The sequence below is a fragment of the Cheilinus undulatus genome, linkage group 21, assembly GCF_018320785.1.
Source record: "Cheilinus undulatus linkage group 21, ASM1832078v1, whole genome shotgun sequence".
Lineage (NCBI taxonomy): Eukaryota > Metazoa > Chordata > Actinopteri > Labriformes > Labridae > Cheilinus > Cheilinus undulatus.
In genome coordinates this window covers 7,749,443-7,766,140 of record NC_054885.1, presented here as the reverse complement: position 1 = coordinate 7,766,140, position 16,698 = coordinate 7,749,443, and the positions used below count along the sequence as shown (strand labels likewise).

At 40.0% G+C, this 16,698-nt stretch overlaps 2 protein-coding genes across 3 annotated transcripts; both read right to left on the bottom strand.

Moving 5' to 3' along the window:
* Window positions 1-312: 312 nt before the first annotated feature.
* Window positions 313-10,953, bottom strand: shmt1 (serine hydroxymethyltransferase 1 (soluble)). Of its 2 annotated transcripts, none has more exons than XM_041778419.1 (12): window positions 10,896-10,953; window positions 6,842-6,947; window positions 6,534-6,679; window positions 6,314-6,429; window positions 5,911-6,071; window positions 5,300-5,381; window positions 5,000-5,212; window positions 4,794-4,907; window positions 4,592-4,714; window positions 4,220-4,336; window positions 2,073-2,183; window positions 313-1,946 (listed from the first exon to the last, which is right to left on the bottom strand). In XM_041778419.1, the coding sequence occupies exons 2-12, from the start codon at window positions 6,932-6,934 to the stop codon at window positions 1,774-1,776; spliced, it is 1,449 nt and encodes a 482-aa protein (XP_041634353.1). In that variant the 5' UTR covers window positions 6,935-6,947; window positions 10,896-10,953; the 3' UTR covers window positions 313-1,773. The 2 variants fall into 2 exon arrangements, with proteins under 2 accessions (XP_041634353.1, XP_041634354.1); XM_041778420.1 differs by lacking the exon at window positions 10,896-10,953 and adding an exon at window positions 10,635-10,727.
* A 693-nt stretch (window positions 10,954-11,646) lies between these two features.
* pdap1b (pdgfa associated protein 1b) lies at window positions 11,647-16,586 on the bottom strand. The gene is made up of 6 exons (XM_041777999.1): window positions 16,460-16,586; window positions 15,943-16,034; window positions 14,176-14,274; window positions 13,835-13,956; window positions 12,769-12,920; window positions 11,647-12,006 (listed from the first exon to the last, which is right to left on the bottom strand). Exons 1-6 carry the CDS (start codon window positions 16,470-16,472, stop codon window positions 11,951-11,953), a joined length of 534 nt encoding a protein of 177 aa, XP_041633933.1. The 5' UTR covers window positions 16,473-16,586; the 3' UTR covers window positions 11,647-11,950.
* Window positions 16,587-16,698: the final 112 nt, after the last annotated feature.

Below are 16,698 nucleotides of genomic sequence, written 5' to 3'. Positions count from 1 at the left end.
GTCTTCTCTTCAAACAGATCAGGGTTCTGGTTGCCTCAGAGTTGCGTCCTTGTGCCAAAAGTGCAGCAGCTGAAGAAGCAGCAAGGCTGGAATCACCCACTCTCTTTCTTCTTAGCTTCCAATTCTACCCACTGTCCCATCAAATACAGGCACAAAACTCAAAATTAAATCTTTAAAAAAATGAAGAGGCGTAAGAAGTCTCAAAACCACAAAAGTGTCAGACAAGCTAAAGCCCATTTACCATTAAATAAAATACGGTTTAATGTGAATAGAATTTCTGATGACAAGAAAACAGTAACAGAAATAGTTTGCTTTGATGATTTTATTTTAATCAGTAGTCATGAATTCACAGAATCAAACCAGAATAAACAACAATAAAGACAACAATTCATTTTACAACAGGTGTGTCTTAAAGTTCAAACCTTTTGGTGAAGACTTTTATTTTAAAGTAAACATAATGCTAAGTCCTGTTTTCAACCAGAAATTGATGAAGTTTTGCTTTGAGGCTGTGTGAACTCGATAAAAGCCTGACAACAGGAATGATTTCATCAGGATGACTTCGACTTGAATTAAATATAAAACTAACCCACATTTTTACCTGAATATTTATCCAATATGGTAGAGAATGCATCTTTGACTTTGAAAAAAAAAAAAATTTTGACAGCATTAAAGCTCAAATGTGATCACAGGATCTGAAATCAAAGAAATATCCAATAAAAAACAGACAAAAAATCACCAAACCATTTCAGAAAATTTAAAGCAGATTCTAACATTCAATCAAATCTGTTCAAAGATGAAACTGTTTTCTGTGATAACAGGATTAAAGGGATATTTCACTATTTTTGAAGTTGAGTCATATGAAGTGCAGAGTGGCATTAGCCACCATTGATTTCAGAGAGCATTGCTACCGGCCAGGAAGCTAGGCTATACAGCAGAATAGATGGGTACAGTTTCTCCTTGGAATTTAGTGAGTTTTGAGTAAAAATTGGTCATAAAACAATGTTGGCTCAAACGTATGCTGGTACAACCAGTGAGTCCTTCTTAAAGGAGCAATGCTCACTAAAATCCCTGGAGGCTAATGCCATCTCATATGGCCTCATCCAGCCCAACATCAAAAATACTGAAATATCCTTTTAAGACAGTGTTCTAACAGCATGCAAGCAGCATATCACGTCCCATTTTGCAGTATCGGATGTTTGCTGTCCGCACTAGATCCATTAAATACTGAATCCTCTGCTCTGTTAATTTCAGTTTTACCTTCTAAAAGTACGACATCTTGCACAATTATTTCATATAGAAATATTTTCCAGAAAAACAGAAGAACGATTTGTTTTCTTGTTTGCCTTCGACAACAGTGAAGCAAATAGTTTTGCTCCTGTGTCAGCAAAAGTCAGAGCAAAATGTTTCTAACAGATATGGAAATGACTATCTCACTTATAAAACAAACCAACAAGCTCTACAGAGTGAGAAAAGTGAATATCAAGGAAACATCCCTGTAGGAAGCTCCAATCACCCTGTCAGTTAACCTTTGTTCCTCTAAAAAATAGAAACAGAGCAGCAGGATAAAAATGAGGCATCAAATCACTTGTATGCTGTTAGGACGCTATAAAAGGACACTGATAAAGCTTATTTTGTCGCTGATGCTCACTCGCTCCACATGCTGTTTCGGACAGTTTTATCAGAAATACTCAGACCTAACAGCACCAAACCTCATCATAATTGTAAGCATCAGAATTAAGAATCAGAGATCCAGCAGAGCCTGAAGGGAACCGTCTACAGCTCAGGGAGACCCGGCATCGGGAACTGACCGGCGAACGCCTCCACCTCTGCCCTGATCTCCACCACTCGCTGCTGAAACTTTTCTCCCTGAGTGAGAGCTGCCACAAACTCCTTCAGCGTCGCCTTCGGTTCCAAACTCCTCTGAACCTCCAGGGTCAGAACAATACCTGCGGGGGGGAGCAGGAACACAGGAGAAAGACATTTATGTGGCACATCTAAAAGATAAATTACTCATACCTAAGATATCTTAACGTGATGATGTGGTTTAACCCGGAGCCTTAATGAAGTTTTACCTCTGTGAATGAACTCTGCCACCTTCTTAAAGTCGTCCTCCACCAAACCTCTGGAGGTCAAAGCTGGAGAGCCAAACCTCAGACCACTCGGGCGCAGAGCACTCTTATCTCCTGCAGACACAAAAACACACATTGTACACATGAATACACACATTTAGGCTGATAGACTTGTTCTTTTGAGGATATTCAGGTGCATCTCAAACTAAAACATCATCAGAAAGTAGATTTATTTTAGTGATTCACTTAAAAAGTGAAACTTAAATATCAAACAGATTCATCACACACAGACCGATATATTTCAGGTCTTGATTTCTTTAAATTTTGTTGATTTATGGCTTTACAGCTAATGAAAAAACAAAAATCATGATCTCAGAATATAGAATATTTTTTAAAACCGATTAAAAAATTGATTTTTAACACAGAAATGTTGGAGCTCCTTTTGCATGAAATACTGCAGCAATGCTCTGTGTCCTGAAGGCGATCAGTCTGTGGCATTGCTGAGGTGTTGTGAAGCCCAGGTTGCCTTCAGCTACATGGCTGATAGTGAAAAAAAACGTCTGCAGCGGAGGGGGACACTGCGCGAGGATTGGGCTGCCTGTGAGTGCTGTTGGATGGGGAGGGGCCACATTGCAGCACCCGCGGAGCAACAACAATGTGTGCTTTCACATCAGAGTCTCCAAAAGTCTCTAGTAACACCAGAAAAGTGGCTAGATTTGTTGTAGTCGCTTTTTTGAAAACGAGACACTAGAGGGGTCTGAAAACTCGCTAAATATAGCAACAAAGTCGCTAAGTTGGCAACACCAGTAGGGATTCCTCAGCGGTAGATTCACTGAACGGCAGAGCAGGAAATCAACCTAAGGCTTTGTCTTCTGCAAGACCTGCCCCCGCTGTACTTCTGATTGGCTAGTAAGCCTAGTGTGACCCCCGCTCTACTTCTGATTCGCTAGTAGGCCTAGTGTGGTTGATGGACAGTTTCAGTTATCTTTATCGACTCGGGACTTGACGTCAGGCTGTCCCACATAAACAAGCTCACAAAAGTAGTTTTTTTTTTCACAGCAGTCAAACTCCGGCACGGTGCCGGAATACAGTCACTCCTGCAGCTAGTCTGTTGAGTCTGGTGTCTCTCACTTTCCTTTTCACATTTCCCAACAGATTCCCTATGGGGTTCAGGTCAGACCAGTTGGCTGAGCAATCAAGTACAAGGATACCATGGGCCTTAAACCAGGTATTGGTAATTTTAGCACTTTGGGCAGGTGTCAAGTCCTGCTGGAAAAGGAAATCAGCCTCTCCATAAAGCTTCTCAGCAGCATGAAGTGCTCTCAAACTTCCTGGTAGACTCTGAAAGTGAAGACTTGATAAAGACCAGAGCACCAGCAGCAGCAAATGACATGGTGGCCCAAACCATCACTGTGGAAACTGAAAACACCGGACTTCAAACATCTTGGATTCTGTGCCTCGCTGAACTTCCCCCAGACTCTGTGACCTTGATTTACAGATAAAATACTGACTTCAGTTCAGGACTTTGGACCGCTGAACATCGGTCCACTTCCTTTTCTTCACAGCCCAGGTGAGACTCTGATGACATCTGTGGTTCAAGATTGATTTGACACTAGAAACACAACACTTGCAGCCAATTTCCTGGACCCATCTACTGACTCCAGCCTCAGTCCAGTCCTCATGAAGCTCCCCTAAGTTCTTGAATCTGCTTTGTTTGACAGTCTTTTGAAGGCTGAGCTCATCCCTGCTGCTTGTGCTCCTTTTCTTACAGCACCAGTCAACTCTACATGAATCTGCGTTGATACGGCATCTGAGAACGGCCTGCCCTTTCAGCAGTTATCTTCTATGGCTTACTCTCCTTGTGGAGGGTGTCAGTGATTGTCCTCTGGACATTAGTCAGGTCAGCAGTCTTCCCCATGATTGTGGTTGTGTGTACTGAACCAGAGAATGAAGGCTCAGGAAACCTTTGCAAACTGGACTTTTCCACAATATTCTAACACTCTGAGATAGAGGAATTTTGGTTTTCATGAGCTGTATTATCAAGAGTAAAACAAAAAAGCCCTAAACTATTTTGCTTTGTATGGGATGAATCTAGACTTTACCTGATATACACCTATATATTGCATACACAGATAAACTTTACACTGTACCTGGACAGGTGTTCTTGTTACAGGCGATGGCGCAGGCTTCCAGAACCTTCTCGGCTCGTCCTCCGTCGGTTCCTTTGCTGCGCAGGTCAAGGAGGATCAGGTGGTTGTCAGAGCCGCCTGAATACCAAGAAATCAAACACATGAAAAATCAAAGTCAGTTTGCTTTTAGAAATTTTAACCAATACAAAAAAAGGCAGCTAAATATAAAACATTAAATAGCAGAAGCTACTGATTATGAGCAAACCAAACATCATGATCATGAGAAGCTATAATCATCACTGAAGTTTAGTTGTCTAGTTTTTACTAAATATCTCTTTAAATATTAAATCTAATCATTTTTGACTGGGATGTTAACCCTAGCTGAGTTCATACCGGTGACGATCTTGTAGTCCAGGTCCATCAGAGTGTTGGACAGAGCTTTACAGTTTGACAGAACCTGCATCTGGTACGCTCTGAACTCTGGAGTCATGGCCTGTTTCAGAGCCACCGCCACACCTGAAGGAGACAAACATGTGAGCTTTAAATGAAGCAGACTGGAGTGAAACCCAGAGGACTCTCAGAGATGTAGACTTACCTGCTATGGCGTGATTATGTGGTCCGCCCTGCAGCCCTGGAAACACCGCCTGGTTTATGAGCGACTCCAGGTTATAAAGCATCTCTTTACCTTTAGCATCCACGCTACGCACACCTGAGGATGACAGTGGGATAAATGAATGTTTATTTTATGGCTTATTTAAATAAGTGACTGCCTCAAAGCGTGAGCATGATGTTTAATCTGACCTTTCCTGTAGAAGATGAGTCCGGCACGGCAGCCTCGCAGGGTTTTGTGTGTCGTCGTGGAAACGATGTCACAGTACTCAAAAGGTGAAGGTACGACACCTGCAGCCACCAGCCCGCTGATGTGAGCCATGTCTCCCATCAGGTACGCTCCGTTCTCAACGGCGATCTGCTTCAGACGAGCATAGTCCAGGTTTCTGGAGTAACAGCTCGTCCCTGGTTTGATTGAGAATATTTGATCAGTTTTAAACACATGAAAGTGAACTCAGCATGAAGAGAGAAGGTGAGGGAGAGTTTGAGGACCTGCGATGATGAGTTTGGGGTGAAACAGTCGAGCGTTTTCTTGCAGTCTGTCGTAGTCGATGTAGCCGGTTTCTGGATTCACCTAAAAAACAGGAGTCACAATTAAACGCTAAGGCAAGCCAATGAAAGTTTATTTGTATAACACATTTCAGCAACAAGGTAATTCAAAGTGATTCACACAAGACATCAAAACCCGACAAAGGAAATACATTAAATATAAAAAGGTTATTAAAACAGCCCATAAAAGCCAAAATCAAAAGAGAGAAAATGAGAAATATTTCTAGCTAACACGACTGAAACTGCTTTCTTCTGAAACCCCATCTCTTCTGTCCAAACACATCTGACTTAACCAGAGCCATATTTTGTAGGTTAAAAAAAAAAACTACTGTTCTTCAAAAGGAAGTTTTTATTATGACATGTCAGGTTGTGGGGGCTGCACTGTGGGCACTGTTGCCTCACAGCAAGAAGGTCCCTGGTTCGCTTCCTGGTCAGGGCCTTTCTGTTGTGAGGTTGCATGTTCCCTCTGTGCATGCATGGGTTCTCTTTGGGTTTCCGCCTCTCGCCCAATGACCATGGAGATAGGCTCCAGGCTCCAGGTGAGCGTTTCGTACCTTATACGGCATGGACTCAAAGAAAATGGATGTTGCTGAGATTTTCTTCTTCTCTGTCATGAAGCCGTGTGTCAGGTGACCTCCGTCAGGCAAGTCCAGTCCCATGATCCTGCCGTGAGGCTCCACCACGGCCGTGTACACCGCAAAGTTTGCAGGTGAGCCTGAAAAAAGAAAACACACAGGTGCAATGGACTGTCACTGCTAGCTTCTCAGCTTCTGCAGATTTGAAGGTCAAATCTGCAGAAGCGGCCTAGAGTGTATTTGTTCCAGCTGATGAGGACAGGATGAAGGCCTGGGTGGTCGTGTTCCTGACGTTCTAAAGGCATTTTTAAATTCCAGAGTTTATCTGTGGTTTGTCACTCTATAAATGAGTTTAGTCTTACTTCTTCCTTTAATGATATACCTGAGTACGGCTGCACATTGACTCCCCATTTCTCTGAGTCAAGCCCATAAGCCTGCAGCGCCCTCTGCTGGCAGAGTCTCTCCAGTTCATCGACGTGTTCTGTACCTCCATAATACCTGAAAAGAGTTAACGCTCTGATTATTAACTCTCTGGGACCAATGTAGCTACACAAAGTACAACGTTTATGTAAAAAAGAACAGTGTGAATGATGTAGCTGTACCTCTGACCAGGATATCCCTCTGAGTATTTATTATTCATGCAGGAGCCAAGAGCCTCCAGGACGGCTCTGCTGGCAAAGTTTTCAGACGCAATCAGCTCCAACCCATACGTCTGCCTGTGCTTCTCTTTTTTTATGATGCTAAACACCTGGAAAAAATAAATATAAAACAAAGATAAGCTGAATTTAAGGTTTCACCACATCCTGTAAGACAAGCTCTTGAGTAAATAAAACTATAAAGACTCAATTTGACTAAAATTAAAAAAAAAATCCAGCTCTGATCCATTCATAAAAAACGGATCAGCACAAACCTCAGCATCGCTGACTGAGAGAGGCTCCAGCATCATCTTGTTGTGGGAATCCCATGTTTCTTTGCTCACGTGGTGTCCGTTAGTTAGAGACATGGCTGATGATTCTCTGGGATAAGAAAAAGGAAAAGCGTGTTTAGTTTTTTACCAAAAAACAGACAATATGAAGCCATGCAGTAAAGATACACAAAAGTGAAAATGATTATGAAACACTCCCAGGCTGGGGGAGTATTTCACTAACTGCTCTTCTGCTGGGATTTTCAGGCACAATCATGTCGAGGGTTTACAGAGAATGGTGAAAAAAAAGAGAAGATCCAGTGGTCTGCAGCAGTTCTCTGGGTCAGTATACCTAAGTGTAAGAGCTCAGAGGTGAATGACCAGACTGGTTCAAGCTGACAGAAAGACAACTGACTTAAAAATCCTCTTTATAACATCTTTTTATAACAGAGATAAACAATGGGAGCATCTCTGATCACATAGCATGTCAAACTTTGGAGCTACAGCAGCTGAAGACCACGTGTGGTGCCACTCCCGTCAGCTAAGAACAGGAAAGTGAGGCTACGATTCACATAATCACCAAAGTAGGACAACAGAAGATTAGAAAAACGTTGCCTGATCTGATGAGCCTCGATTTCTGCTTCAACATTTGAATAGTAGAGTCAGAATAAAGTACATAAAGGCCAACCAGACACCAAACAACAACAGCACATCTTATGTTGCTCAGCCACTTCTCTTCTTCATTCTGACACTCGGTTTTAACTTCAGCTGATCCGTTTGACCATGTCTGCATGCCTTAAAGCCTTTGGTTGTTTCAATGTGATGATCAGATATTTATGCTAACTACAGTTGAGCTGGTGTACCTAATGAATTGGTCATGACAGAATATTATATTGTAGTCCTGACTGAGGTGCTCACTCTCTGAAAGTTGTTTGTTGTCTCATGTGTTGTAACCTGATCTGATTGGTTAAACTTTGACCTTCAAACAGGCTGATAAAAAACAAAACAGCCTGTTAGGTAACCGAGCTCTCACTCAAAGGTTATATGCAGGTTACACAAACCTGTTTATTCTACGAGACATTACAGGTTACAGAAACATCTGCCTTTATTCTTTAGGTATATTTAAAACAGAAATTCAATATTAAAACTTCACCTAAATCCTCCTTTCTTAAATCACAAGGCACTTATATTTGTGTTTATCCGACTTAATTGGTCTGCTGTGTTCAGTTTTTATGGTTTGCAGGTTTATTTGTTTGACATTTCTGTGATTATTCTGTGTCTGAGTCTGTCTACACATCAAAATTAGAGAGTTAAAAGCTTCAGGCCCTCCTTCATTAAGTTTTCACAGATAAACTGAACTATTTAAAGTTCAAACATAGATTTGTTATTAAATTTAATCAGGGCTGTACATTTATTTTCTAGCTGAATTTCAATTTAAGTCAATACTGGATTTTATTCTGGAAAAAAACGTCAGGTCTAATGCGGCTTTTCGAATGCAACATGTAAAGTCATGAAGATGTGTGGAGCAGGGGCTCAAAATTTTCAGCCCGCAACCCCCCCAAAAAGTAACAGTGCCAGAGCCCAGGGACCCCCACTGTACCTGAAAGTGGTTGAGGCATGGCTGATTACAATCATGCAAATTCAAGTTAGTCGCACCCAGACTTGCAATTTAGGGATATTTTTAAGCATACCTCTGATTTTAGCATATGTTTCACCAAATGACGTTATTTTTATGTACATATAAATAATTGTATGCTTTTTTTTATAAAGATGGGCACAATATACAGTTCGAAATTTTTTTTTTTTAAGATTTATTTTTGGCCTTTTTGCCTTTATTTGATAGGACAGTGGATAGAGTCGGAAACAGGGAAGAGAGCGGGGAGAGACATACAGGAAATAGTGCCACGGGCCGGATTCGAACCCGGGTCGCCTGCGTACATGACAGGCACCTTAACGACTCAACTACCGGCGTGCCTGAAATAATTTTTTAATATTCTTGGCGTCCCCCAGGTTGAGAACTGCTGGTGTAGAGGACTTTATGGGAACACTGCAGGTAGACAACAGCAGCATGGGCGCTAAAAGGCTGATTCTCTGCTACAGCTGCGTGATTAGTCTACTCGCAATTGCAAAGTCAGGCTGTGTAATTGCAAAATCCTAAAAACAACTAATTATTTTTTTTATTAAGTAGTACCTAAAAGGGGAATTTGGGCTGAGAATATGTCCTTTGGAATTAAAAAAGAAATCACAGAAATTCCAGGGAATTTTCCAATTTTTTCATCTTAATTTGGGAAATGTATTTGGAAAATTTTTAGAAAATTGTAAGTGGAATATGCTTGAAATGTTTCATGAATTTAGAGGAAATCATTTATTATTCTCTATAATGCTCAACAATGTATTTTATGCACTTTGTCTTATCAGGTGTTTGCCCTTGCTACATAGGGTTTTTATGCTGGTTTTGTGTCAGTTTTATGTGGGAAAACAGATGGAAATTAGTGACTCACTAAATCTGGTACAACCATGTTTTCATTTCTCATGTATGAATAATTGATGTCACTGCACCGTCCCTCGACAAATAAATAAAATAGACTACTGGAATGTTGAATTTCAGAGTAAAACAGGAAAAAAACAAACGGTATCGATGCATGTCCATTACAGACTTCAGAACTTTTGCCACCATTTTTTCACCTAGTCGCGACCCACCGAAAACTGCTACGCAACCCACCTTTGGGTCTCGACCCACCAGTTGAGAGCCACCGTCTCAGAGTTTAGAAAATTCACTCTGTACCAGAGCAGAGAGGCAGAAGTTGGGGATTACATTTACTGTTTTCTGGCACAAATCTCTCTGTTATAATACTTTTAATGACCTGTAGTCCACAGTGGCTGATAGATTTGGGAAATTTACCTCATGATGAAGCAACAGCATGCAACTGGCTGTTAACCTTTAATGAAAGCAGTGACATCAGCTAACAACAGACTGTGCTGAGATTAGTTGTAGCACTAGGGGGGCGGAGCAATTCCCCATCAAGGCCAGTGACGTCATGGACTCATATACATGCCCAGCCCAAAGTAAACCAAGCCAGGAAAGAGGTGAAAACTTCAGTCTAAATAAAAAATGAAGTCACACATAGATCTCAGTGTTTACACATGTTTACAGCTACCTAATTCCAACATATCTACTATGCCAAAGCAGTGGTCTATCATCAAAACAAGAGGAAAAGCACCTCCCCTGTCGCTCTCTCTATGACCAACAACATCTAACCAAAACAGCCAAAACATCCGATCCAGAGCCGTTTTCTTCTGCAGAAAGGCCCTTCAGGATTTGTGCGGACATCAGTTTTACTAAATACAAAATCCTGTTTAAATAAAGGCTGGGATTATTGACTTATTCAGATCCTACTGATCCCAAACAGTGACAGAAAAAATGGATTCCAAACAAAAGCGCAGGTCTCGATATATTATTCTGACCTTGGTTTTATACAGCTAAAATATGTAGTTTATCTGTGAAAACATTTTTGTAGTTACCTCTGATGGAGTTTTATAGAGGTTTTATATATAGACCTCCGTGTTTTTCCTTTGTTTAAGTCAGTTGGCCCATAAATAAAGTCACCTGAGGTCAGCCTAACTCTCAGTCAACGGCCACTCATCAGCTAACCTGTTAGCCGAGCACATGACAATCATTACTGCTGTATCTGCACTTTGTCTGACCAGTATTGTTAACAAACAATGAAAGAAAAAAAAACATGCTAAGTTTTGCACGCTTCAATAACAATGCAAACATTATAAAGTCAGGAAAACTAACCGGTTTGACGACTATTTTTAACTTTGTTCGAGGAAAGACAGCAGTGACCAGCCGACAGCTGCTAGCATGTGACGTCAGAGCTGGTGTTATGACACCGCGGGAAAAATAGAGAAACTAGTCCAACGTTAAAACAAAAAAAAAAAACAGCATTAAGGATGCATTAATCTACCTGAAGGCACATATATATCAGACCGCTCTGTTAATATGCGACCCGGCCTCATAAACAGTGGTTAGTTATGTTTGTTTAGTTAGTAAACTCACCAGTTGAGAGATAATCCCGCTGCTCTCACTGCTTTAAACTGACAGACTGACAAAAGCCTCTTCGGAGGATAAAGTCCGCCAAACTTTCCACCAATCACAGCGCGCCTTGATTTCTTCTTCTTCGTTATGTAGCATTCTCGGTGCTTTAACGCCACCGCCTGTTCAAAGAGGGAAATAGGGCTCACTCTCCCCTTGTCGTAGTGGTGTACAGGTGCATCTCTATACAAAGTGAAATATTTTTTTTTTTTTTTGTTGTTTAAACTCTGACGATTACAGTCAACAGCTCACAGAAAATCCACATTCTCAAAATAATATTATAAAACACCAATTACAAAAGGTTTTATAATACAGAATATATAATACGACCAAACCAGTTTCTGGTATTTTCAGCTTCACTGTGTACAGGTGCCAAGCCCTGCTGGAGAAAGAGATCAGAATCTCCATAAAATTCTCAGCAGATGGAAGCATGAAGTGCTCTTAATCTCCTGGTAGATGCCTGACAGCAATGACTCGGGGCTTGATAAAGCACTGACTGTGGAAACTAGAAACACTGGATCCTGGCCTCCTGGTTGTGATATGATTGACTTTACCATTGCCCACCTACATTTCCCAAATCATCATCCATTATGTTCAAGTAAAGAAGTGTTTTATCAGCAAAAGAACCCTGACACAGTCATGTCTGACAGTATTAATCTGACATTTATTCATCACTCTGTTATATACAACAAAAAAAAAAACATAGTGGCAAAGCTCAGTTAGCAAAGTGTGTATTATTGTACAGTGATAGTCATATTATTACCATTACTATCAATGATATCATGTACATAATCGTAAGTGTTATCCAGATGTGAACATGAACACAGGCGTTTTCTCAGACTGACGTCCTGGAGGGAATAAACAACAACTCCTCGCCTCAACAAGCCTCCAAATGCGTGCCAACTTCAGAGCTCCTTCTTTAAAAATTCATCAAATATATATATTTTTTAAATTTTTCTCTCCAGTCCATGAACACTGATAAATCTCTGATAAATCTTCTGATAAATAAATCCCCGGCATCATTTCATTGTGAGCGAGTTTATTCCTCTGGCAGCTGCTGCTGCTGCGTCTTTAGCTGTAAAAGGAAACAAAGCACAAAACAATCATAAACATTTAAATAAAAATATAAAAGGAACAATTCAATATTATTAATAATAATACAATTTATTTATAAGCGTCTTTCTCAACACTCAAGGTCACTTTACAGATAAAAACAAGTACTGAAGAGTCAGCACTCAGATAAGTCCTTTAGGGTTTTTATTTCCAGGAATGGCAGCATACAGACTACGACATAGTGCTGAGTGCTTCATCTTTGGTTCTCTTTTTTTGGTTTTCACCTTAAGAGGTCAAATTGTTTGATTGTGCTCCTTTGTTGTCTTAAGGTAAATGTTTGCACCAAAGTAGTCACATATAAGAAAACTTTGCTGAGTTTAAGCTGTTAGGTTTAAGTGCTACTTCTTTCGCCTGCATGTCACAGCATGCTGCTGCTGACATACACTGATCTATAGAGAGACACGTATAGGAACGCCAGCAGCCACAAACCACTATTATCCGAGCTCAGATCTGGCCTAAATTCCAGCCAGACTCTACCCGAGTCTGTGCATGTTCCCTCCAACACAGGCTGGGCCTTTCCCTTTAACTGTGCAGTACATTTTTAATTGTTGGCTTTTGTATTAGAGATTAATATACACTTCTTGGTTGTTAATGACAGAAGCAACTATTACAGAAAGCAAAAACACAATACATTATTTTTACTGGTAAATAATACACTTGGTTAGCAGACTTGGTCAGCAGCTACTAATACTACTAATTCCACTACCCCAAGGAGGCATTTTACCTTTCTTCTCCTCCTCTTTCTTCTTGGCTGCCTCCTCTCTCTGTTTCCTGATGATGGCGAGTCGGGCGAGGTCGGCTTTCGCCTGATCCGTCTTCCCCGCTAAATGCATCTTCATATAACGCTCCTTTGCTTTCTGCTTCTCGATCTCTTCCCTGACAGAGAAAGAGTGTATTTGTAAAGAAAGATAAAGTGAAGATCAACACACTCTATAACAGTTTACAAATCAAAATGTTTTTTAAATCAAATCTGACCAGATATTATTTGCATTTCAATGATAGAATATGAATATTTTATTCTGTGAACTTGGCGTGCAGCCTTTATTGAACCATTTTAAATATTAAGTGGTTTATACAGTGTGTTTTATGCAGTTTTTTCGTACAAGTAACAAATAGTACAATTTTTTTAATACAAATTCTCATAAATAGTAACACCAACAACAACAGGGCTTCAGCTCAACTCTCCTCTTAATGTTTTTATTAAAAACTATAAATCAATCATATATTTTCACTTTAGATAACCTCGACTAAAACTTTGATTAAAACTGTTCGACAGCCTTTTTTTTCCATCACAGAAACTAGACTAAGACTAACAAAAATAGATATGTGATGACTAAAACTCACTAAAACTGAGTTCAATTTTTGTCAAGATGACTAAAACTAGACTAAAATGTAATTTAGTTTTCGTCAGACATTCAAAGTCTGTGATATTTCTTCACTGTGGGTAGATCTGTCAAAAAACAACAAAGCTGTAGCTATTTTGTCTCTCAGCTGTAGAGAGCAGGGACCCTAGGTTTGGCAGAGTGCAGAGAACACACTACTATGACGGTAAAGATATAGGCAAGAAAATAAATGCTTGGACTAAAAGTAAAGACTAAAATGTGAGGACTTTTTATCGACTAAAACTAGACTAAAATGTTTTTGAGTTTTTGTCGACTAAAACTAGACTAACTAGACTAGACTAAGATGAAGAAATTACTCAATTGTGACTAAAATTAAAAGACATTTCATCTAAAGACTAAGGGACTAAAATTAAAAATAGCTGTCAAATTTAACGCTCTATCACACACCTTTCTCTCCTCGATAACTGCTTTGGCTCGTCAATCTCAATCTGCGTCACTTTCTTTGACTTCTGAGCGATTCTGTTGGGATTCTCGATTTCTATCAAACCCTCTACGCCCGCTCTCCTCCTCTGCAGACAAAAACCAGATTCATTAAAAAAGATCATACAGAATAAAATCAATTAACAGAATAAAAATGAAACAGTACACTCTGAAACAACAGCTTAACTGTGTTCATGATAAACTACTAATCAGAAAAAAAACATTGCACAGCAGCTTATAATCTTAAAAATAAACATGAAAGTTTGTGAATTATTCCAGATGTAAGGAGAGAAATATTTTATTATTACTGAGGAGTTTTCATCGTCACTGTCCTCTGATCCTGACGCTGGAAGTTTCTCCTCTGATGGGTCAGAAAGACCTGCTCCTGCCTCTTCCTCCTCCTCATGCTGCAAGTCAGAAAAACAGACAAATACGGGAGGAGAATTAAAATAAAAATATCAAACCAAACAAACAGAGGGAGCATTAAACTAAAATGTTTGGCCAGACAAACACAGAGGAGTAATTAAACTAAAATATTAAGAGAGTTTCAACAGTTTGACTGAAATTAGAATTATGACTTCTTCCAGATGATCTAAAAGGTATAATAAAGGAAATTCTGAATATCAATAAATATAACAGCAAATAAACAAAGCATTCAGAAAGTATTAAGACCCCCTTCACTTTTTTAAAATTTTCTTATATTGCATCCTGATGCTACAATCGTCAAAATTAATTTTTCCCTCTCATGAATCTACACACACTATTCTATCATGACAAAGTGAAAACAGAATTTTTGACATTTTTGCAAATTCATGAAAAAAATGAAGTATCACACTGACATCAGTATTCAGACTCGTTGCAACAACACTTCAAATGTAGCTCAGGTCCACCTATTGTAAATCAAACTAATGGGACATGATTCTAAGGCACACTCCTCTTTATAGAAGGCCTCACAGATGACAATGCATATCAGAGCACAAAAATAAGCCATGAGTTCAAAGGAACTGCAGAGCTGCAGAGCTCAGAGACAGGATTGATCTGGGGAAGGCTACAGAACATTTCTGTAGCACTGAAGGTTCCCAAGAGTGCACTGGCCTCCATAATTCTCAAATGGAAGAGGTTTGGAACAACCAGGACTCTTCTAAGAGCTGGTTGCCGAGCACAGCTGAGCAATCATGGGAGAAGATGACCAAGAACCCAGTGGTCACTCTGACTGGGCTCCAATGTTGGACAAAGTTCCAGAAGGACAAACATCACTGCAGTGCTCCAGCAATTGGAGCTTTATGGCAGAGTGGCAAAACACATGAGAGCCTGCTTGGAGATTGCAACAAAACACCCGAAGGACTCTCAGGCAGTGATAAACACGATTCTCTGGTCTGATGAAACCAAGATTAAACTGTTCAGCCTCAATTCTAAACACTATGTTAAGAGGAAACCAGGCACTGCTTGACACCTGCACAACACCGACCCAACAGTGAAGCATGGTGGTGGCAGCATCATGCTGTGGGGGTACTTTTTCAGCAGGGCAAAGCTAAATGGAGTACAGAGATATCCTGAATGAAAACCTATGATGCAGCACTCAGGACCTCAGACTGGCTGACATGACAGTGACCCTAAGCACACAGCCAAGACAACACAGGAATGGCTTAGGGACAACTGTGAATGTTGTGGAGTGGTCCAGCCAGGGTCCTGACTCGAACCCTATCAATGTCTGTCCACAGTTCCCACCCAGTTTGACTGAGCTTGAGAGGATTTGCAAAGGATAATGGTAGAAAATTCCGCAAAACGAATAAGCAAAGCTTGTTGTGTCATATTCAAAAAGACTCGAGGCTGTAGTTGATGCAAAAAGTGCTTCAGCTAAGCACTGAATAAAGGGTCTGAATACCTATGTCAATGTGATATGTCAGTTTTTTTCTTTTTAATCAATTTTCAAATTAACAAAACAAAATCTAAACATAAATGAATGGGGTCTAAATACTTTCTGAATGCAATTGACTATATATAGCCTTTGAAAATACATAGCTGATTTACAACAACAAAAGTGAGTGAAAAAAACTCTTTTTTTGGTGATAGACCTTCTTTCTCTCCTTCTCTTCCTTCATCTGTGCGTCGATCTCCTCTGGACTGGTGTAGGTCCGCATACGACCTTTATGCCCGCTTTTCCTACCTGAGACAATGACGTCACAGGTCAACAACAACAGAGCAGGTGAGACAAAAAGCTTAGAATAAAAGAGAGGAGCAGCTGATACACAGGAGTGACAGGGATTAAATAAACGCGCTGTTTATAAGATTGTGTGAATGTTAAGAAAAAAATAAAAATCAGTTTATTAAAGTAACATTATCTCTGTCTATATATAAACACAGGGGTGTTGAGTATATTTATATACAGAATATGACGTATTAAACTATCTCTGGAAGGCGTAAATATACCACTATAATCGTGTCTATGGTACAGCTGTTTAAATATTTCTATATAAACCATGTAGTGTTGTAGAATACTGGGCAGTGCATCGTGATGCTAACAGCGGCTAACAGCTGAACTACAATTAAAATATTTCAATTTATCATTAAAGTAACTTTCCGTTCCCTTACCTCCTTTTGGCATCTTGCAGACCGGTGTGTTATTAAAAAACTACCTGACAGGTGACTGCTGACATGAAACAGGTGAGTTAGGGCAGCAACACGAGCGAACAGCTGCTAGCCTCACAGTCAGGATGAGTAACACTGCGGCTGTCCAAACACGTGCCTGAGGAAAAATAAAAACAACAATTAATATTTTATTTACTGTAAAAACAACTTATAATTTAAATCAATTATGACTAGTGTGTTTT